Source organism: Macaca mulatta, chromosome 5 (assembly GCF_049350105.2).
Source record: "Macaca mulatta isolate MMU2019108-1 chromosome 5, T2T-MMU8v2.0, whole genome shotgun sequence".
Taxonomy (NCBI): Eukaryota; Metazoa; Chordata; class Mammalia; order Primates; family Cercopithecidae; genus Macaca; species Macaca mulatta.
In genome coordinates this window covers 158,317,730-158,340,543 of record NC_133410.1, presented here as the reverse complement: position 1 = coordinate 158,340,543, position 22,814 = coordinate 158,317,730, and the positions used below count along the sequence as shown (strand labels likewise).

Below are 22,814 nucleotides of genomic sequence, written 5' to 3'. Positions count from 1 at the left end.
TATCAGCTTCTGAATATAGTTTGAAGGTAGAGCTGACAGGATTAGCTAATGAATAGGATGTGGGATGTACAAAACAGAGAATAGCCAAGGATGATTGTCTGGCTTCAGTAACAGGAAGAGTGGAGATGTCATTTGCTAAGGGGAAATCATCAGAATACGATCAGAAACTGTTTTGATGTGTAAAATTTGAGATGACTTGGTGACATCCAAATGAAGACGTGAGATAGCCAAGGGGAGAGGCCCAGGATAAAAATATCTGTTTGCCAGTTATCAACATAGAGATGGTGTTGAAAGCCATGAACCGGGACTAAATCACAAAATAAATGTATGTGGTGGAAAAGAAGAGATTCAAGGCCTGAGCCTTGGGACATTCCAATATGTTGAGGTCAATGAGATGAGAAGGAACTAGCATAAGAGACTGAAAAGGAAGTAAGAGAAGGTAACAGAAAATCTAGGACACTGGAAATCCCTGGAAGCTAAATGAAGAAAATATTTCAAGAAGGAGACTGTGATAAAATACGTAAAATGCTGTTAACAGGTCAGCTAAGATGAGGACTAAGATTGACAAATTAGATTTAACAGCATGAAGGTTATTGGCGACCTTGATCCATGAATGGCAAGTTGCATTCCCCAGAAAGGCACTCTGACATGGAGATGAGAGAGATGTTTGTTAATTAGTCCTTTTGAAATAGCCATCTCTGGATTTCGAAAGGAAGAAAGCAGGAATTGTCAGAGGGAGAAATTGAGGTGCAATGCAGTGTAGTGAAGACTCCGGGGGGTGTGGGGGTGGGGGGGCTTTGATGTTGAGTTGACCCTTCAGAGTTGTCCTGAGTTGGGACAAGTTTATTTGAGTCTGCATAAACCCTATTTGACTAGTCACTGATATTGGACTGCCCTGTAAGGTAACTATGTGACTCCTCAGCCAGGGCAATTCTGAAGGGCAAAGCTGTGGACTGTAATCTGGTAGCATTGCTCGCAGCTGGGTAATAAGTTCTTTGGGGCCTCTGAGTAGGTATCACAGAGTTCACTAGAAGCAGTTTAGATAAAGTAGCAAGGGCAAAAGCCTGGTGAGAGCCAGTTCAAAAGAGAATGGGAAGAGAGAAATTGGAGATAATCAGCTTAGATGACTCTTTTTTTCTTCATTTCTGATACTACTAGGAAGTGTCTGGGTGTGGATTTATTGTTATTCTTTCTTGGCATCTGGAATGTACTTTTAATCTCATTCATGTCATTTTTCAATATGATACTTCAAATATTGCTTTTCCTCCATTTCCCACCCCCCCTCCGAGCTTCCTTTATACACATATTGGAATCTTTCAATTTTTCCTTTATATCTTTTCATTGTTATTTCATCTTTCCTTCTCTATCTCGTTTCATCAACTTTTGGGAAACTCCTTAGTGTTATCTTCTAGCTCACTGATTCTCTTATACTGTGTCCAATCCAGATTTTATTTTGTATATCAAGCTTATATAATTTTTGAAAGAATATATTTTTATTTAAAGGATTCCAATTTGTTCTATATCATATCTCTATTTTGTTTCTGGCTATTTTGTTTCATATTTTTATATTCTTTTTTAGAGGCATTATTTCCTCCTCTGTCTCTTGGTAGAGTCTTAACCTACTTATTTAAAATTCTTTTTCATATTTTTGTTTTCATTTCCTATGGAGTGAATTACTATTCCAATTGTTGATCTTATTGATCTTATTGGCTGTCTTTTCTAGTGTTAGTTTTGGACATATGTTTAATAATTTTTAAATTATTTCATAATAATTTTCAGGCTTATGTAGAGTAGTAAGTTTTATTATTTTTTATGTTTTATTTACTTCTAATGCTCACCACTTTCTGATTCACAGTTTTGTAGTTGCCACTGGGTTCCCAGTCCAGAACCAGATCTTATATTGGTTCCTTGGGGCTCCTGTCCCTTTGATAGTGATATTTCAAACCTGTTTCTGAGCCAGTGGTGGTGTGGCACGGGCATGGTGATGAGACATGTCTGTCTCCTCTCCCTCTCCAAACATGGAGCTTGTGATAACCCCCTGTATCAAGACCAGTGGGAAGTTGCATTTCTACTTCTTTTCAGCTGTCATTTTTAGCAGAGCCAGGCTGTGATCCCCTACGTCGTGTGAGAATTATTCTGAGTTCTTGTTACTACACTGGAGCTGAACTCCAGGTTGCTTCTACCTGCTTCTGGGACCTGGGGACAGCATCCACAGCTTCAGTCCCATCACCCCTCTGTATTTATTTTCTATTTCTGGCCCTTGAAGATGACTAAAAGTACGTCCCTACCCTATTTATGCTTGTCTCATTCCTTAGGGAAAAACTTTCAGTGGTTTTTTTTGTTTTTCTTTTTTTTAGACAGTCTTGTTCTGTTACCCAGGCTGGGGTGCAGTGGCATGATCTCGGCTCACTGAAACCTCTGCCTCCCAGGTTCAAGGAATTCTCCTACCTCAGCCCCCTGAGTAGCTGGGATTACAGGTGCATGCTACCATGCCTGGCTAATTTTTGTATTTTTAGTAGAGATGGGGTTTCACCATGTTGGCCAGGCTGGTCTCAAACTCCTGACGTCAGGTGATCCACCTTCCTCGGCCTCCTAACGTGGTGGGATTACAGGCGTGAGTCACCTGTGCCTGGCCTTTCAGCCAGATATTGATGAGAAAAAGATAGGTGCTTTGATAATAGTTACTCAATGTGTTATTCCTCCCAGGGATTTTTTCTTCTTTCCTAGAAAGATGTGAATGTTAGACATGGTACTGTATGCATCCATAATGTGTTAATTGTGGACAATATTTGCTTTCTTGGGGACTCTTCATGTTTCTAAAGTCACCATGTAGTATGCAAAATATCATACCTATTGATCTCTTATCCTTTCTCTTTCTTACTTTTGTTTTAATTCTTTACAGAATCCACACATATTTATAGACTCAAGAGTAGAGTTTATTACTAAGTCCTTCCACGCATATCATGTCCCTAGAATTCCCTTCTTTTCTTCTTTGATGATGTTGACGAATATGGCCTTGAGGCACTCGCCATCCTTTATGTTCTCTGTTCTTTCTATGCTATTCCCACCCTCTCTGAGTCTGCTGCTTGCCCTGTTTCTCAGAGAACTCATTCTCTCTCTTGGTTTTACATATAATCTCTGGTTTAAACTACTCTCAAATTTACGTCTCCAATATAGAATAAGATCCAATAAGAACTAACAAATATGGAAACAAGTACTTACTGAATGGACCAGGTGTAGACCTGTACTAAATGTTTTAGACATTCATTCATTTGGTCTTGCAGTAGCCCTGTGAGATATGAAGATTATATAATGATTATTACAGATGAAAGAGCTTAGTCTATGAGGGTTAAGAAAATTGCCATCCTAATTTCTGGGACTGTGCAGCTCCCAGGATTTAGGACCTTCAGTTTTAAAGCCGCGAAAATCTCAGGCAGACTGGAATGAATTGATTACTCAAGGCCTAAGGCTGTTGATTAGGAAGTGATGAAGCCTGGGCTTGAACCCAGTCCCATCTGAGCGAGTCCCTGCTCTTCAGCATGACGTCATACTGTCTCTGTTAGAACAACGTAGAATAAGAGAGTTGAGTCAGAGAGCAGAAGGTAAAGAAAGAGTTCACGGAGGGGAAATTCACGGAGGGGAAAATCCTGGAATTTCATCAGGGGGATTCTTGCTTCATCAGGAATCAGGAAACCCATATTCTGGTTCCAGTTCATTCACAAATCCAGTGTTAAGCTGAAATCGCTTATATCCCTATGTTGCTCTTCCCTCCCCTGTAAAATGAGAGGCTAAACAAGACAACTCCCAAGACTGTTTTCAATTTTAAAGTTGTTTTCCTTGAAACTGTCCCTTACATATAAATGCTCCAAAACCATTTCAGACCTTGTAAATATTAGCTAGTTTTTATAAGGTTATAGAGATAAAAAAGAAAACAGAACATATAAGCCAGAATTTTGCAATATTTCATGATTTGCTCAAATTTCTAGATTTTGCTCTTTAACATCACTATTTCTGAGTGCAGCATAATTCTATTGAAACAGTTGAACAGTTTTGGCCTTTAATTTATTGTATTTAATTTGTTGTAATTAACTTTATGGTGTTTTCATTGTTTTCTTTAACTGTTAACATAGTGTCCCAAACATCTCAGCGGGGAATGCTTTATAAATTTTCTCTCTTTATTGTTATTTATAAGATGTTAATGGCTTCTATTTAAGGCATGTGAGATTAATAACTGGGAGAATGTACTTCTATAACAGCACTGTTTTAATCTGTGAAAATCACAAGAAAAACAGAGTCATAACATGCCACAATTATCAGTGAAGGCATAACTACATGTATTGATATGGGACTCTTTATAAAATACTTTGAAATCATTTCTGATATAGCAGAGTGCTAAGGGAAGAAGGCTCTTATTACCTTTTCTGTTCTTGGACATATATGCCCTAACAGATACATTTCTAACTGAAATTCCCCAGAAATAAAATTTACAGTAAGACATAGCTTCTAATATTTTAACATTTTGTTCAAGAAAAGCCTCACTCTATTACCCCCACCTCTGCCTTTCTCTTGCATATGAGGGTTGTATTCAATGACTGAATGGGAATTTCAGGTAAGAAAAATGTGGAATAATGTGAACTTTTCTGAAACCAGTTTTTGGGGGGTGTGTGTGTGTGTGTGTGTGTGTTTCTTTACCACTCGCTTTGAATCAAAGTACTTAGCCCCTCATTGGATAATTATGGTCTTCCTATCAAAACCTTATCAAGATAACAAGCGGGAAAAAATTAAATAAGCAAAGCCCACTATTCACAGTACAAAAATTCATGACAGGTTTCACATACATTTCAGTAGTAGTGGAATTTCCAAATAAATATTAGGAACTCTGAGAAAACTAAGAAGATTATAATGCTAGTGCTTTAGGACTTCTTTGCAGGAATTCAAATAGATAGTTTTTATAGAGTTTTATTACTTGGGTAGTCATGTGCTCAGTCTTATGGGAGACAAAAGAAATTTAAACAACTGGTTCCTGCCATGGTGGGGCTTACAATCCATCACAGATCTTGGTGGCTTGTACCAAAGCTCTATGCTTCATATTTCTTTTGAGTGAGTGTAAGAGGAGAAATGGAACTACCTGTAATGACTAGGGTAGTATTTTCAGGGTTCTAATAGGTTATACTGAAACATTAATAAAGTGTATATAATTATTGTTAAGTAAATTGTAATTTATTTATAACATATAATCAGAAAAGTGCACAATTCCTGTGTGTAGCTCAATGAATATTGATGAAGTGAACACATCTCTATAATCACCCTCTGATAAAGAAATGTCCATCCTCTGGAGGGTATTCCAGAGGCCTTCCTTGTGCTCCTCACCTCAGACCCTGCATTCTTTCCTCACAGGTCACCATTATTGTGTTTCCTATTGTCATTAGTAAGTCTTGCCTGTTTTCGAACTTTATATTATTAAAAACATAGATTATGTCCTCTTTATGCTGTCTTCTTTCCAAGTAATATATGTGAGAATATACTATGTCATTGAGTATAGCAGTTTATTTTCACTGATGTGAAATATTCCATTGTATAAATAAAATGCAAATTATCTATTCTACTGTCAATGGACATTTGGGTTGCTTCTAGTTTTTAGCTGTTACAAATAGCACTGCTATGATCATTCTTATATGTGCCTTTTGCTACACATCATAAGCCTTTCTGTTGGGAGTCTCAGGTTTGGGTCATAGTTATGGATTCAGTTTTTAAAGATAATACCAAATAGTTTCCTGAAGATTACCAGTTAACACTGCAACAGGCAGTGTGTGAATATTTCAGTAGTTCTATATCTTTCTCAACATTTGATATTTTTTAAGAAGCCATTATTTTGGGTGTGTGTGATGGTCGTGGTTTTATTTGTGTTTCCTGGTTGATGAATGAGTTTTGAATGAATATCTGTTCACATGCTTCTTTCCCATTTGGTTGCCTATTTTTATATTCAACTGCCTGTCTTTTTCATTGATTTGTAAAAGTTCTTTATATTGTAAGGTATATTTGTGCTTAGAATTGTGGATAATACATAGACTAAAAATTCAGTATTTCAATTTACTCTAGTAGTTGATCTCTAGTCAAGTATGGCTCCGTCTAACATTGATCATTTCCTTTTTACCCCCAAGTTACTCCACTTAACCACTATGAATGATAGCCTTGTCTCACCAACCCCAGCCCATCATCTGTTGGTAAGCTTTGATCTTCAGTGACCTTCAATGTACATGTTCATGTATTGCCAAATCCTATTTTATACATAACTGTATCAAAATCCTAAAATAAAATCACAGAAAAACTCCATAGCTTGTTGAATATGGCTCAGAATCGTTGGTTTTACCCATTAATAGAGGCAAAAGGTGAAAAAAAAAGAGTGCATTTTAGTCAAAAAGAGTAAGAATTTTAAAGTGTGATGGGAGAGTGTTCTCAGATTAACATCTCCTTTTTAATGAGTTGAGAACTGAAATGTATTAATAACTGCTTTTTTGTGATTTAAAGATTTAAATATTTCATGTAAAACTGGGAATATTTGAGATCTCTTAATTAATGTAAGTGTCCATGCATACCCATAAAAGAACAGAACATAACATCTATTTTATGAAATAGTGAAAACTTATATCCAGAAGGTACCTTTGAAGTCATTGATGGAGAGCCTCTGAACCTGGAATGCTGGGGTTGAAGATGGATGGGAGGTAATTGGGAGTGACAGACAGTTCAGGGAGAGCCCATGAGATCCTCTTCAGTCAGAGCAGCCAGGCTTTCCACCAGCTATTCTCATTGACTTCTGAGACTTATGAGTTCCTTTAAACATAAGTTGAAGCTGCTGTTTTTAATATTGTGGGTCTATTTTAAATACTTTGCTTCTAGACAAGGAGGTAGGACTCAGAGAGATTAATTGGTTTGCTTCAGATGACTTTGGCAATGGCAGAATCAGTAATGAAATCCAAGTTTGCTCTCATCACAGTGTTCCTAGACTCTGAGCTTTGTGTAGGCTAAAGTGATATCCTAATGATTCATTTATTTTCTTTCCTTCCCACTTCCTGGTTCTGGGTTATATATTAACCTGAGTTAATTGGAGATTTAGAGGAAGATTTCTGCATCAGGAAAGGAGTATAATTTCATGGGCTTTCCACTGTTCCATGTGGTCCCTGGGTTCCTAGCTAGCCTGATATTAATCATAAATTCATAGAGTATCTTCTTTCCAACTCATTTTATGGCCCTCTCACAAGTTTGAATTATAATTTAATTATGCAATTATAAGTTTCTTATTCTCCTTATTTCTTCTTCTCCTTATTCATCTACTGTAGTTGGACCTTTGTATCCATGGATTCCACATACATAGATTCAATTAAACATGGATTGAAAATATTTTAAAAAAATGGACAATTGTGTCTGTACTGAATGTGCAGACTTTTTAATTGTCATTATTTCCTAAACAATATGGTGTTAGAACTATTTGCATAGCATTTACATTGCATTAGGCATTATAAATAATCTAGAGATGATTTAAACTGTATGGGAGGGTATGCATAGGTTACATGCAAATACTATGGCATTTTACATAAGGGACTTGAGCATCTGCAGATTTTGACATCTACAGGGGTCTTGGAATCAATCCTTCATATACAGAGAAATGACTGTATACCTTTGCACATTTTAGATGCCTAGTATTGACCCTGTTATATTGGCCCTCATTGGGACTTGCTCTGTTTGGTTTTCTTTAACTGCTCTCCTTTCTCTTTTCTTATTCCTATTGTTTGGTGCTAGCAGATCTGATGATATGGTCTGAGACACCAGGAGACTTGACAGAAGTCAGAAAGAAAGTCCAGAAAATAACCTAAAGGTCCTTGTTGACTTAGTAGAGGAAAAGTGGAAGGGGGCTTATACTTATCAGAGAAGGGTGGCTAGGACAAAAGCTGGGAGGGAGGTCCTAGTGGCCTAGGCTTGAGAGACACATGATGAGGCCTGCAACTAGGGACATGACCAGAAGTGGCCTGTCTAGACTGCTTTTATTGGTATTCTGCTCCAGAGTTACAGAGCACAGAGTAAAGTAGAGAAGGACAGGAGGGAGGCACGAACTCTTGCCCATGCAGTTGATTTCTTGGATTTGGAGCCAACTATTTTTTAGCATAGTACACAAAAGCAATGGAATAATAGTTTTAGAAACTGGTGGGGTCTTAGAGATCTTCTCGTTCTAGAATTTTACCTTGTAAATGAGAAAACTAAGTCCAAGAGAAGTCAAACCAAGCTTCCTAGCTCAGTTCTGTGTGGAGCTGTGGAATACCAGTCCTATGCTTATCATCCATATATACTCAGTTTCATAAGAGAGAAGAGCTCAGGGCAAGAGGTTAGGTTTTATTTTAAATGAAGTTCAGAAACCATGGAAGGGAAATAATATAATCTGATACACAATTAAGAAGATGAGTTCTGCTGTGTGGAGAACAAATTGGCAGAGAAAGAGTGGAAATTGAGAGAGCAGTTAAGAAGCTATTTCAGCAGTCCCAGAATGAAATGATTGTGGCTGGGAGATGAAGATGGGGAGAAGCAGATGTATTTTTTAGTTAAAAACCTAGAAGACTTGATGAACTGGATATGGTAGACAAAAATATAGGAGAAATAAAAGATTTATGGCTTGAGCAACTAAGTGGATATAGGTACTATTTCTAAGATAGAGAAATGGGAAAGGGTGAAAGTAGGATTCAGGGTTGGGAGGATTGAGGTAGAGGGACAGTGGGGAGAAAGTTTGGGGTAGTAAATGAGGACTTCCATTTGCTATAACATCAACTGCTGAAACTTCCTTTCCAGATCCCTGGAGCATGGCTTGTTTCCCTGCATCCTGCTAATTACCATAAGGCATTTTATTTTATTTTATTATTATTATTTTTTTGCCAAAGAATACTGAATTATAAGGGCCATGATAAAGTCTTGTCTTGTCTTTTTCTTTTTCTTTTCTTTGAGACAGGGTCTCACTCTGTTGCCCAGGCTGGAATGCAGTGGCATGATCACGGCTCCCTGTAGCCTTGACCTCCCAGGCTCAACTGATCCTCCCATGGCATGATCACGGCTCACTGCAGCCTTGACCTCCCAGTCTCAACTGATCCTCCCACCTCAGCCTCCAGTAGAGTAGCTGGGACTACATGAATGCACCACACCTGGCTAATTTTTGTATTCTTTGTTGAGAAGGAGTTTTACCATGTTGTCCAGACTTGTGTTGAACACCTGGGCTCAAACAATCCTTCTTCCTCAGCTTCCCAAAGTCCTGAGATTATCGTACTGAGCCACTGCACCCAGCCTTAAAGTCTTATCAGTCATCTACTTTAGGAATGTCAAGCTAAGAAGATAAAGTAGGGAAATAGTTTCTACTTCTGTTTGTCTTTCATCCATGTAGAAATGGAATTAGAAATCCTTAGCACTCCTGCAGCCCAGTTTCAGAGACCCTTAAGTTGCATCTACTGTAAAAGAAAGGGTGAAAGAACTTTTTCACAGATGTGCTGAAGGAAATGTGAGAAGGTAGGCCATCCCTGTCCAGTATGCTGTTGCTATAATTACTGATTATACAAATAGCAAATGCTTTTTGAGATCCTTCTAAATGCCAAGCCTTGTTCAAGGCATGGATGATTCCAGAGAGGAAAACAGAATCTTCGCCTTTATGGAAGTTACATTCTAGAACATTGGTTATGTCAACGCCCTGTTCAAAAACTTTCAACAGTTCTTTTACCATTTCAGCAGCATAAAATGTAGCTCTCTGCTACCATCAAATAGACACGCAACTTGATGTCCCCCAGACTACGTGTATTGTCACCTCCATGCCTTTGCTTGTGCTTTTTCTCTCACCTCCCTGTCTTCTCTGCTCTTAAGTTAGCCATTCTGATCCACTCAGGACTGGTAGTCAGTACTACAGGGGTGTACTGGCTAGCATTCGGTTCTGATTAACCCTGTGCTCACCCTTCCATGTATAAGTAGCTCAGTTCTTCTTGAACCCTCTTTTATGTCACCTCAGGCCTCGGTGATGTTGTCCTCATTTGAAGTCATAGTACTCACTGATTTATATCACTTATTTCACAAAGCTCACGTATTTCCTTATGACATCTGGCATACTTTTTTCCATGTTGTTTGCATCTTTATTTACAATTTGATTTATGTTTTTGGCTTTTTCTCCTGAAATAAATGGCAAGTCCCTTGCACAACCCAGGCACTAAATAGGCTTTTATTAATTGATGGATGCATTAGGAAGGACTCAGCGTCTCGTAACTGTCTGCTGGAGACTTAAAGTGGAGAGGGGCCCCATTTGCTGATATTTTGCGTCATTGTGCCCATCTCTAAGCAATTCCATCCTTCATGGCCTTTCTATACTCCCAGCTCCTGTCTCAGAGTCCTCCCTCATCACCTCAAGTTTGCAGGGACATTACCATGCCAGCACCCCTTAGGATGCTTGGCTAGTTTTCTGCATTAAAAGGACAGTGGGATGTCTTGCTTGCCAGCCAATTTAATGCAGGCTGACACTCCTGGCACACTGAATTAAGGTGGAGGAGCCAACAGACCCAGAGAAGAGTCCATTTCTATGGAGATTAAAACAAGAAAATGATGGAGCACAAAACACTTCTATTTCCTTTTTATACTTAAAAATAAAGAAGACAGTAATTAAGCCAGACCAGAAGATGAGTTCTGATTGTTAATTGCTGAGGGAGATGCAGTATTTTAATTTATCCCAATTCATTTGCAGAACTAGGCAGACAAGGTAACATGTTCTGCGCTCTAGCCCATGAGATGATGCTGACAATTTGAGATTTAATCATTTTTGGATGTTCCAGATTTGCTATTTTAAAACTGTAACTGCAATAGTATTTTCCCCCTCTGGGTAGAAGCTGAAGAAAAGTGTTGTAGCCTTTTATCTAAGAGCGTGAGGCTACAGGGTCCTGACTTTCATAGGGCAAAGCTGGCTTACAGATTTACTGAAATAATTACCAAATTATTTAATAGGTTTTGAATTCTGAACTCATAGTTTGTTAGTGGAGTCTGCCAACTGAACAATTATACATAGACTCTTAGAACAAGGGCCTCCATGGAACTCTGCTAAAGCATTTAATATTCCCATTTCTAATTGTAAAGCCATTTGAGCATATAGTAGTATGCACTGGTGTAACTGACTCCTTGGCTATAGAGGTAGCATTTGATACATTTTGGATAATGCTTTTGAAGTAATGATAATGTCAAATGTACAAGGGCTCAGCTAATGAACCCATTAATCAACCCGTTATTGAGCCCCTCCAGAATGCAATGCACTGAGCTGGGAACCATGAAGGATGAGGAACAAGGCAGATTTCATTCCTCTAACTGAACATTTAAATATTCTGGGAAACTTTAAAAAATGCAGATGCCTAGGTCCCACTCTAGGCATATGGTTAAAAACTCCTTAGGTGATTCTGATAGTCATCCAGCATTGAGAACTACTTTTATAAAGTATAGTTTTGTTTTCAAGGCATTTGGAGTCTAACTGGGAATATATAGGACTAAATTGGGAATATAGATATAGTATATGTCGATCACTCTGTGTTTTTAGCCCCGTAGACAGACAGCATCTGATAAATTTATAGGGAGAGGCACAGACAACATAACTACTGTATTTAAGAGAGGAACAGATCACAGGAACAGAGGCTGGGTCGTCATGGAAGAGGTAGGATTTGAACCTAGGCTTTGAGGGCAGGTAGGATATAAATAAATATAGATGAGAGGTCAAGGCATTCTGAGTGGAAGGCTGGCATAAACCTAAGCTGAGGGCAGGAGTGTATAAGGTATGTGCCAGGTATTAACTGCATATTAGTTGAAAGTTGTAAGAAAGCAAGTAGTAGAAAGTAGTAGGAAATCAGAGAGACCTGCATAGGGTCTTGAGCCCAAACATCTGGATTTGAGTTTTGCACATGCCACTACATAGCTTCTTACCTTGACAAGTTATTTTACTTCTCTAAGCTCCAATGTCCACATCTGCCAAATATTCCTAATAATAGTTCCTATCAAGTTGCTTAGATCCAGTAAGGCAATGTGTATATGAGCATTCAATAAACTACAGAGCCCTACCCAGTGCTAGCTATTGTTATTGTGTTTTGGAGGGGAAGGCATTGAAGGTTATAGAGCACAGAAATGACATATAAAAATTTTTAATCATTCACCCTATTTGCTTATAAGTGAGCAAAAGAAATAGCTAAAAATAAATATTTATCATCACTGAATTACTTAATGTAACTGTGTTTAAGGACTTGGAGCTCACACTTTAAAAGAGAAGATCATCCTAACTGCCCCTCATGACTACTGCAGAGGCTACGCCTGATAAAGCAAAATGTGAGTATCTATGCTTACCTAACAACTTGACATACAAGTCATAACACTCCAACTGTTTTAACCAGTCTTTTCTATTAATTAGTGACCCACAGAGCACTACACTTATTGGCACATCTTGAAAGGATTTATTCCATTCCCTTTATTTAAAAATAACCAACTTTTGAGAGATCTTTTTAACTTATTGTGCTGTCCCATATGGTATCCACTTGTCACGTGGGTTATTCAGTCCTTGAAATGTGGCTGGCGAAACTAAGGAACTGAATATTTAATTTAAATTTAATGAATTTTAATTTAAAATTAAAAACTGATAATTCAGTTATTGGAAAACCTTTAAGCATGTTCGGAACAAATTTGGGCATGTAAATCTATTTTTTCAAGTGATGATTTTATAAAATGTAAATACAGATTAAGTAGTTCTGATAAAAATTTAGCATGTGAGTTGAGATGTATGTAACTACAAACAAAATACATACAGAGTTTTGAAGATGGAACAAAAAAGAATGTAAAATATCTAATTCATTTTAAATATTGATTAATGTTGAAATGGTAATATTTAGATGTATTTTATTTAAATATTCTATGAAAATTATGTTATACAAATAAATTTCACCTATTTTAGTATGTCTACTAGAACAATTTAAATTACATATAAATTACATATTCAGTTTACACTGTATGATCCACCTTTATTGAGGTATAATTCACAAATAAAAATTGAATATATATTAAGGTGTGCAACGTGTGTGTTAACATACATATACATTGTAAAATTATTACCACTATCAAGCTAATTATAGTATCTTTTACTTCACATAGTTAGCTTTTTTTCTGGTGTGATGAGACTACTTAAGAGCTCTCTTAGCAAATTTCAGGTATACCATACATTATTATTAATTACACATTATATTTCTTTTAGAGTTAATCTAGACTTGGCAACAAACACAAGCAATCCTAAGATATAGTGCTGCACATAGAGCTGAGGCTATTACTGTTCTGCTACTTCCTCTTGGCTCCTGTTACCCATGACAGTATATGATACAGGCCAGCTGGCATTTGCCCAGGGCTGCCAATAGAGCTCTGTGATGATCACTTTAACTCTGTTTTTATTTGGATAACACAGAACATTTTTAAAGATGGGAAGGTCAGAAAGGGTGGAAGATCCAGGAAGTGGAGGAGGAATGTTCTCTAGTTCCATTTTGCCTTAGGTCATGCCCACATGACCTTGATGCTATGAGCTTGGCATTTCCCTACATCTCCTTAGTAACCTGACCACAGTGTGAGAAATATTAACATAGAAAGATTTTTGGGCAGTACCCTGTAAAATCTGTCTGAGGTATATATGAAACTTATTAGCATTTCTTGGTGCAAAGAAGGCAAGATACTTTGTTAAAGAAGACCAGAGAATAAGGGAGGGGGAAAGTGAGTCAATAAGAGACAACTCAAGAGAGTGCCTTTAATTTGGAACTGAAGAGTTGAATCTTAATGAAGAATATATTATGAGAAAACATGTTGAATATGTGTTTTAGGAGATAATAACCAGATACCACTTGAAATTTGGGTTTTATTTGGTTCTTTAACTCTTTTTAGGAAGAAATTAGAAATAATTTGTGTTTTCTTCACTTACATGTAATGAAATTAATATAAATTATTATATTTGAAGTTTTTGTCCAAAGAGCTTCTACTTACTTTCCAGCTTCCATAACTCTTTACCCTAGAACTGATGGCCTTAGTTCCAGCTTCTCTCCTCTTCAGCTTCTCCTCTCTACAGCTTCTCCCCACTTCTTGGCACTCGAATCCTCCTCTCCATCTGAACCTGTTTACAAGCAGGTTTTTTCCACAGATGCACTGTTATTCAGACCTTTATTTGTTTTTTGCTTAGCTGGTGTGTGTTTACTTTTCAGCAAAGAAATTCTGCAAAACAAAACTTAGGAAGAGCTCAAATATGTAAATCAGATAAGATCTGAGCTTCTCTGATTGAAAGAAGGAAGCAGCCCCAAGGCACATGAAATTAATGAAGCACATATTTAAAACCACTGCCTTAGCCTGGCTTCCATTCACGTGTTATTTCTCTTGGGATATTTCTGTTTTCAATATTATTTTCAATAATACAGTGTAAAGCTTTATCTTTTTAAAGGGAAATTCACATTAGTGAGCTAGCAGTAGGGGGTGTTGGTGGTTTATGTTGGCTTCTATCACGGTGCCCATCTTAACTGACTGTCAAGGCATTTATTTACACATTTTTTCTGGCACTAGATTCTTAAGAACTTGGAAGACAGAAATAGCTAGTCTTATTTTAGCACATTTAGCATCAAAACAGCATCTAGCACTTAGTAGGTACTTAATTAATATGTGCTAAACTGAGTCCGTTGTGTCTGAGGTGAGGCTTTTGTTACACCTGTCAGGCATTTACTCTGATTACACACACAGGGTTGGCCTTAGCCATGTGGTCACACATCTTTGCTTAAGATTATCTTTTAAATAAATTTATGTGAAGCCTCTCTGAAAATGTAGCCTATTAATGGGAAGGATGGAAACCCTCTGAGTATGACCAGTTGTTTTTATTATGGTTATGAAAAACAAATGTTTTTAAGCCCCTGGGGCTTTTTGGATACAGAAAATACTTATTCAATGATTCTAATTAAGAGATGGCTCATTCTCTGTCATAGTTTCCATGACTAGATTTTCTTTTTGTATCTTCACTTCAGAGATTCACTGGAGCAACTCTGTAGAACCTCTAAAGTAGTAGAGAAATCTGGTTTTATGAACCATCATTACAATTGTGTTAAGCTGATGATATATGAAAAATGAGGTTTTTTTAAAGATAAAAGAAATGTATGAAAATGTTTTAGGCTAGTGAAATATTTGGGATTAGAGCTACTTATATATTTTTTTTCTATGGAAATGTTAGTATTTACACTCATGTGTTAGATGAGTTTAATATGACCATTTCAACCTCTTCATGAACTTTATTGCAAAACATTTATTGCTTATAATGACTTACTATTTCTTTTGGGGGCTTTAATAACATGAAGAATCCTATGTATGAAAATATTTGATTAATTGCAAACATGTTGGTTAGTTTTGGATAAAAGGAATTTTAATAAGACAATTTACCCAAACTGCATTAGGAAGTTATCTTTGTGATTTTGAAGAAATGAGGATTGACTTAAAAAAGTAATTATATAAACACTCTTGGAGAAAAGTTTAGCCCAATGATAGTAATACAATAATATCAAAAATAATAAAATTTCTCACATTTATTGAAAGCTTATATGTCAGGTGCTGTGCTGTTTTGTAACAATGTTTAAGTTAATCTTCAAACAAATCTCTGTGACATATGTTATTATTATCCTCAGTTTACAAATAAAAAAACAAGGCTTAAGACAATAAGGTTCATGAGCAAACTGGAATTCAAGCACAAAATTGTGTGACTCAGGAATAAGAGCTCTTAAAAATCATTTTATATACTATCAATATGTATTTGCAAATTAAGTTATAAGTATAATTTGTGTAATAAAGAAGGAACAGACCTTGGCAACTTCCTCAAAATAATAGATGAAGTGCACTTGAACGTGTAAAAGATGCAAACTTATATTCTTACCCCATTACGAAAAAGGAAAAGAGAAGCCTCAAAGATTATTGACTAGCTGGAGCTTTAATATAAATGTTGCTTAATTTCTTGTAATTTTTAGACTCATTTGTGGAATAGATACTTGTGCTTGGAAATTATAAAAATAAATGATGCTAGCATTGTCTTTTCTAAGGCATTGAGGTATGAGTTATCTTGTTGTATCTTGTGAATTTAACTTTTTTGTTCAAAGGCTACTTTTTAGTGATGGTAGAAAATCAGAACAGCTACCTCATTGCCTCGAATGACAACAAAGACTCAGGACTGCCAGCTGGAAGTCAATGTCCACATGCCTTCATTGGAGCCATTTCAGGATCTATGTGAAATTTCTACTTTCCGACCATGGCTGCCTTTCTCTGCTCCTTTATGAACAAGTCTCAGGCCTTGTTCTGCTCAACAATCTCATGACCTGACTGTATGGGTATGCTGTGTCAATACCTTGATATGTCAAGATCTGCTTTCTGGCCCCAATAAGGACATTAGGGCTGCCAGATCACATATAGTTTCTCCACGGTCCACAGGTGATGGGTGGCATTTGTGGACAGGTGAAATCAGGGACTAATCAACAAAGAGCCCAGCAAAGAAGAAAATGCTACTTTGGGAATTAAACTACTCTGTCAAAAGCTAATTCTAGTTACAAAGGGGGAAATCGGAACAGCTGCATCAGCACATTAAATGACAAAAAGGGGCAGGAGTGCTGGCTTAAAATGCAAGTGTCAGGGAAATGTGTGTATCTCACCAGGGTGACCAGCCAAGTTTCAGAGGAATTTCCAGTACTTAGAGGGAGTACATGGCATTGGGAAAAGCAGTAGATTTGTAGAAAAGAGCAGCAAGGAACTCAGGAGCACAGTACCTATGCAGAGCCACAGCACTGCTGTGTGACTTCAGCAGGCTGTCAGGTCTCTGCATTTCAGAACTTTGCCTGTAAATGAAGACTAGCTCATCTCTAAGGTCTTGTCTGAAATGAAGACATGATGATTTCCACAAAGCTACATTTCCAACAACAAAACAACCCAGTGACTTAATATATTAATAAATTATATTGCTTGTCACGTGCACAACACATGACAATATTGTAATTATAAGTGATTATAAGTGTAATTATAAGTAATTATAAGTGACAATATTGTAATTATAATTAAAGTAATGGTAAGGGATATTTGATTAGTAAGAAGAAGGGAAATAAAGGAGGAAAGGGCTGTCATGAGAGAAGGGAAAGGAGGACAGGTTATGAAGTTACAGCTAGGAATAACTCCCAGCCTTTCCTCCATGAAGTAAATGCTCTGGCTAGAGGCCTCCTCAAAGCAAAATTAGATTTTAGTTGAAATTTGATGAAACAGTTTTAATTCCAGAACTCTTGCCCTTTCCATGTGAGGACAGTGATTCTTTTGGCTTTGAATTGGGAAATTAATGTGAACCAGGCTTCATTCCTCAGGACCTCATTACCCTAAGGTAGCAGCTGCCTGTGGCCTGTGAGTCTACCTGGTGAAAAGCAAGGAGATATTTTGTGCAAGAATAAAGGGAGAGTTTGGCCTTCAATAATTTATTGTGAAATTTTCAAGCATACAGCAAACTTGAAAGAATGTTAAATCAATGCCCATATACTTACTACCAAGTTTCTTACCATTAATATTTTACTGTACTTGATTTGTCACATACTCATCCATCAATCAACATGCATATCATTAGTTAGAATTCATTATTTGTTTATAGTTTTTCTTCTTTTGATATAAAATGTACATACAATGAAATGCACAAGTCTTAAGTGTACAATGAGTACACTAATGATAATATATGCCTGTGTAATCCAAATTCCTATCAAAATACAGAACATTCCCATCACTCCAGAAATTTCCTTCATGTCACTTCTCAGTTAATCCATCATACCTTCCAACAGAATAATAACTGTTTTGTTTGTTTTTTCTACCATAGATTAGTTTTATCTGTTCTAGAACTTTGTATAAGTGGAACCATATACTATGTGCTTTTTTGTGTAAGTCTGCTTTAACTTGGCATATTATTTTTGAAATTTATCCATAGTGTTGTACATGTCAGTATCTCTTTTTATTGCTAAGTAGTAGTTTATTGTACACATATAACCATAGCTTATCAACTCTCCTGTTGTTATATATCTGGGCTGTTTTCAATTTAGAATTATTATGAGTAAAGCTACTGTAAACATTTTTGTACAAATCTTTTGAAAACATACATTTTCATTCTCTCTGGTAAATACCTAGGAGTGGAATTGCTGGGTTGTAGGATGGAAGTATATTTAGCTTTATAAGAGATTGCCATACCTTTTCCAAACTGATTATGCTATTTTACGTTTCTACCAGCAATACTTGAGGGTTCCAGTAACTCTACAGCCTCATCAACATTTGGTGTTATCAGTTTTTAAAATTTTAGCCATTTTGTTGAGTGTGGTGGTATCTCATTATAGTTTTGATTTACATGAAGATTGAGTTTTTAATTGCTTAAAATTTGAGTGGGTGAAGAGGAGAAAAACCTTCATAGTAAGAGTACTAACGGAGGTAGAGTTATAAAAACAGAGAGCCCACTGGCCAGACTTTGAATAGGTAATATATTTAAATTTTGCTGAGTTCGAGTTAAGAGGAGGAAGCCAAGAAACGCTTTTAAGTGTCTGGATCCTCTAATATAATTCAATTTTTAGTATTTGTGCTGCTGAAGCAAGCACACAATCAGCTAATAAAAAAATATATAAAGAGGAAAACTTAGACAAGGCTAAATGAGAAGGATATAGTCTACATGCTGTAGAATTGTATACATAGCCCTGGTTAAAAGAAATTAAGAAACTTAGGCTGGGTGCTTTGGGTCATACCTGTAATCCCAGCACTTTGGGAGACCAAGGCAGGTAGATTGCTTGAGCCCTGGAGTTCAAGACCAGCCTGGGCAACATGGTGAAACCTCATTTCTAAAATAAGTACAAAAATTAGCTGGATGTGGTGGTGCATGCCTATAGTTCCAGATACTCAGAAGGCTGAGGTGGGAGGATTGCTCGAGCTTGGAAAGCAGAGGTTGCACTCGGCCATAATTGTGCCACTGTACTCCAGATTGGGCAACAGAGGGAGACTCTGTCTCACACACAAAAAAAGAAAAGTAGAAAGAAATTAAGAAACTTAAAAAATAGAAATAAGAATTGTTATAGCATCATTCATCCATAGGTATGTGTTTTTTTATTTCAGTGCTGCTTCTATTTAATTTATTGAGGCATTTTATTTTACAGTTATAATTTTATCAACAAGTTGGAAGGTAAATACTCTTGAGGAAATGTACAGCTTCATACATTAGTCATCAAGTATGGAAAACACAGATAGACTTGTTAATAACTTTTGTGCCCAAAACATGTTGTTATATCTTCTATACAGTAACATTTAAAGGACTTTCAGAACTGAAGGGTGTTTCTGTTTTGTATATTTTCTTTGTTTCTCTGGACTGAAGTAACTTAGGATAATCTATCTTATCACATGACCATTACAAGCTTATATTTCTTCTTAAAAGCAAAATATTATGTTAAGAGATCATTATATTCTTTTGCTTCCTTTTATAATGTCAACTTATAAAATTTACTTTCACATTAACTGCTTAAAAAATGTTTCTCTGTTTCTATATTAGGTCCTACATTAGAGATCACCAAGCAAGACTTTTTTCAAGAAGCAAAAACTCTCATTGCCCAACATTATGAGAAAATAAATGAGGTTAGTCCTTTGCATTTATCTAATGTTACATTTAAAAATTTTTGCATACTACAATGATTATTCCAAAGGATTGCATAAACCCTGATATGTGATCAAATAAATAGAAAAGAGAATAGAATTGAAGAGAAAAATGAAATTCTCACTAGCTATAAAAATTGATTTCAAATGACATTTTAAAATAAGATTTTTTAGTTATATGAATTTTAATTATACAAATGTGCTTAATTTGTACATTTAATACAATTTTAATTTTTTTGAAGAATTTAAACATAAATAATTGGATTTATCATCTCAAGTAAATATCCCTTTAAATGCTGTTTAGACAAAGCTAAACTAGAAAACATATTGTGAGATGAGTCTCTTCTATACTCTTAGCATGATTACCTTAGCATGATACATTATATTCCATGTGTCTTTTTGCATTAGGATTGTCTGTTTGCTGGTCTGATAGATCCTTGAGGGTATAGACTGTTTTTTGAATGTTGTATCTCTAGCAATAATGATTATGCTTGGCTCAATAAATATTTGCTGAATGGCATATATTTGAACGTGAGAAGAAGGAGTGAAAGGGAAAGGGATAGCAAAGAGATGGAGGAGTGTCAGCACAGCACAGGGTGACATTTTGGAAGAGAGCATCTATAGGGGAGGCAGCAAATTTGGGGAAGGGGTAACTATTGTGAGCGATGGCCCTTTGGGAAGACAGGTGCAGGGAGGGTACCTTCGGATGGTTTACTGTGTGTCAAATGATCCTAGTCCCCTTTTGAATACTTAAAAAATTTTTTAAACAAATTTTTAAGTAAGCTTTTAAATATTTTTCAATATTTCTTGTGGTTGGAGAGGGGGATTCTAATTTTTACTTATGTTTCTTTTGAATGGTCCTCTATGCCAAGACTGGCCATACATAGTTTTAATCTTGTAATCAACATTGTACACATTGCTTAACTAGTTTTTCCTCTAACCAATTTAAAAGATTTTCAATTATATTAATTTCACTGGTGGGAACATGGGATGAATGTTTCACAGTCTTCAGAGTTAGACAGATGTGCCTCAGAAACTTGACCTGTTTTAAAATTTTTATCGAATAATAACAGCCCAATGTTCCATCTTCGGTTGCCTGGCAAATGTAATACTAGCTCACTAAAACCTTCTTATTGACTTTTTGAGTCAGCAACAATTTGAATTTTTCTAAATCTTTTTTTGGGTGTGTGTGTTGTTGGGGGAATAGGGAAGAACTATAGCTCTGTCTGTGTGTAGAACAGTTACGCTATTTGGATAATTACCTGTCAGAACTTTGGAGCTGTATTATTTCTCTGTTGTTCAAGGTGGTCAAAATAAAGAAGCAACTTTGATTAAAAGGATATGAAATGTATGTCCTATTCCCAATATGCTCTTTTTGAGAGCTTACCTCCATGTATGTTCAGTTATTTCTGGTTCAGCAAAGGAAGAGGTTTGGGGGATGTTAGCATTTTATGGACATCTGAAAGTTCTTCAAAGATGGTTGAAAATAATTTAATTCCTATATGTTTATTTGAAAAACTCCTATTTTACAATGGACTTGAAACCTGTAATTAAAAATATCACTTTGGGGAGAAAGTTGCTATTTTAAAATTTACATTTCTTTCAAAGTGGAATATAATCCTTATGCTTGTGAAGGACTTTTAGAGAGTGACGTAGAATAACGTCTGATTTAGCTGGTTATTGTCATTTGTAATTTACTGTATAAGAGTAAATGTCTTATACAGTAAGGTACTTTGCAAAATGTATCTAGTAGAGATGCGATTTTGTGAACTTATTAATAAAATTTATTATATAACTTTATTAAATAATGCATACTAAAATTAAATTTTGCCAAAATCTGTTTTTGTTTTATTCATAGAATAAAGTTCAAGGAACTTCTATAAATGTTTTCAGAAAGAAACACCAAAAGCCGAAATCTGGTAAATACATACCTTTGGAGATTGACAAAAAGGAAACACATGATGTGGTGCAAGAACATCGGGCAGCACTCAGAAGGATTTGCTTTCCCAAGGAGCTTTCCAAAAGTGAACATCTTCAGGAACCCCCACAACGAATCTCCTTCAAGGAACCACACATTTTTAGTAGAAGAGAAAGATGCAGGCCCATAGATATAATTGTGAAAGGTAAGTATGGTTGAAGAAATTCAGCAAACCCACAGGCAAAACTGTTTGCTTCTTATGTGCCTGTAATGGAATTTTCTTGTTCAAATAATTCCCTGAACTTTAAATCTTAACAGTGAAAGGTAGGCAGGCCAGATTATTAGAGCTGCCAGTCTCTGGGCACCACCAGAAATTGAGATGAACCCATTCTAAAGGGAAAGAGAAATTTAGGGGAACAAAACTGGTTAGCCATGTCTTCCAGAAGTGATCTTCTTCCTAGTGAAAATCCTCAGAGACTGTTTATTTCACAGATGCTAAAGCAGCCATGGATGATAGCCCTGAATTCTGTTTTTGAGCAGGATCGATAGGGTAGGCAACTTACTCGTGAGTGTGTTTCCTCAAAACACTAAAATGATTTTTGGAAGCTATAGAGTTTTCCCTTAAAAGAAATTGTAAAGGTTTATCGTCTATCAGTAACATGGTAGGTATAAATTAGAGATTGATTTAAGCAAAGTGATACTGTTTTCCTGAAACTAATGGCTTGAATACATGACCACTTATAATACATTTCTAGTATAGCTTTCACAGTCTCATCTTATTTTTTTCCTCTTATGTTATTTCTAAAGATGTTTATTTATTCATGCACTCATTTGTATTTTTCCTATTCAACAAAGAGTGACTGCTCTGTGCCAGGAACTAAGTTAGGAGCTGTAGAAACAGAAATAAGAAGGCTCAGAGAGTAATGGTGAGGATAAACACAGGGTAATTTCTTACTATACAGTGTAACAGTTGCTGTAAGAGGGTAAGTGTGAAGCATTATGGAAACACTGAGGAGTAACCAACTAAAGGCCAGAAGAGATCTCTCCTGAAAATTTATCAGAAGAGATCTCTAGAACTGGGTTTTCAGGAGAAGTAGGATGGAAACAGGAGAGGCCATTTTGAGCCGCAGGAACAAAATGTGTTAAAGCTCTGAAGGATGTAAGAACA

At 36.3% G+C, this 22,814-nt stretch overlaps 1 protein-coding gene across 1 annotated transcript in view; it reads left to right on the top strand.

Moving 5' to 3' along the window:
- Positions 1 to 12,329: 12,329 nt before the first annotated feature.
- IQCM (IQ motif containing M) overlaps positions 12,330 to 22,814 on the top strand; it is a 407,761-nt gene continuing 397,276 nt past the window's right edge. The window contains 3 exon segments of the mRNA XM_078002318.1: positions 12,330 to 12,366; positions 19,628 to 19,710; positions 21,587 to 21,851. Of these exon segments, the coding sequence (XP_077858444.1) occupies positions 12,330 to 12,366; positions 19,628 to 19,710; positions 21,587 to 21,851 (385 nt within the window).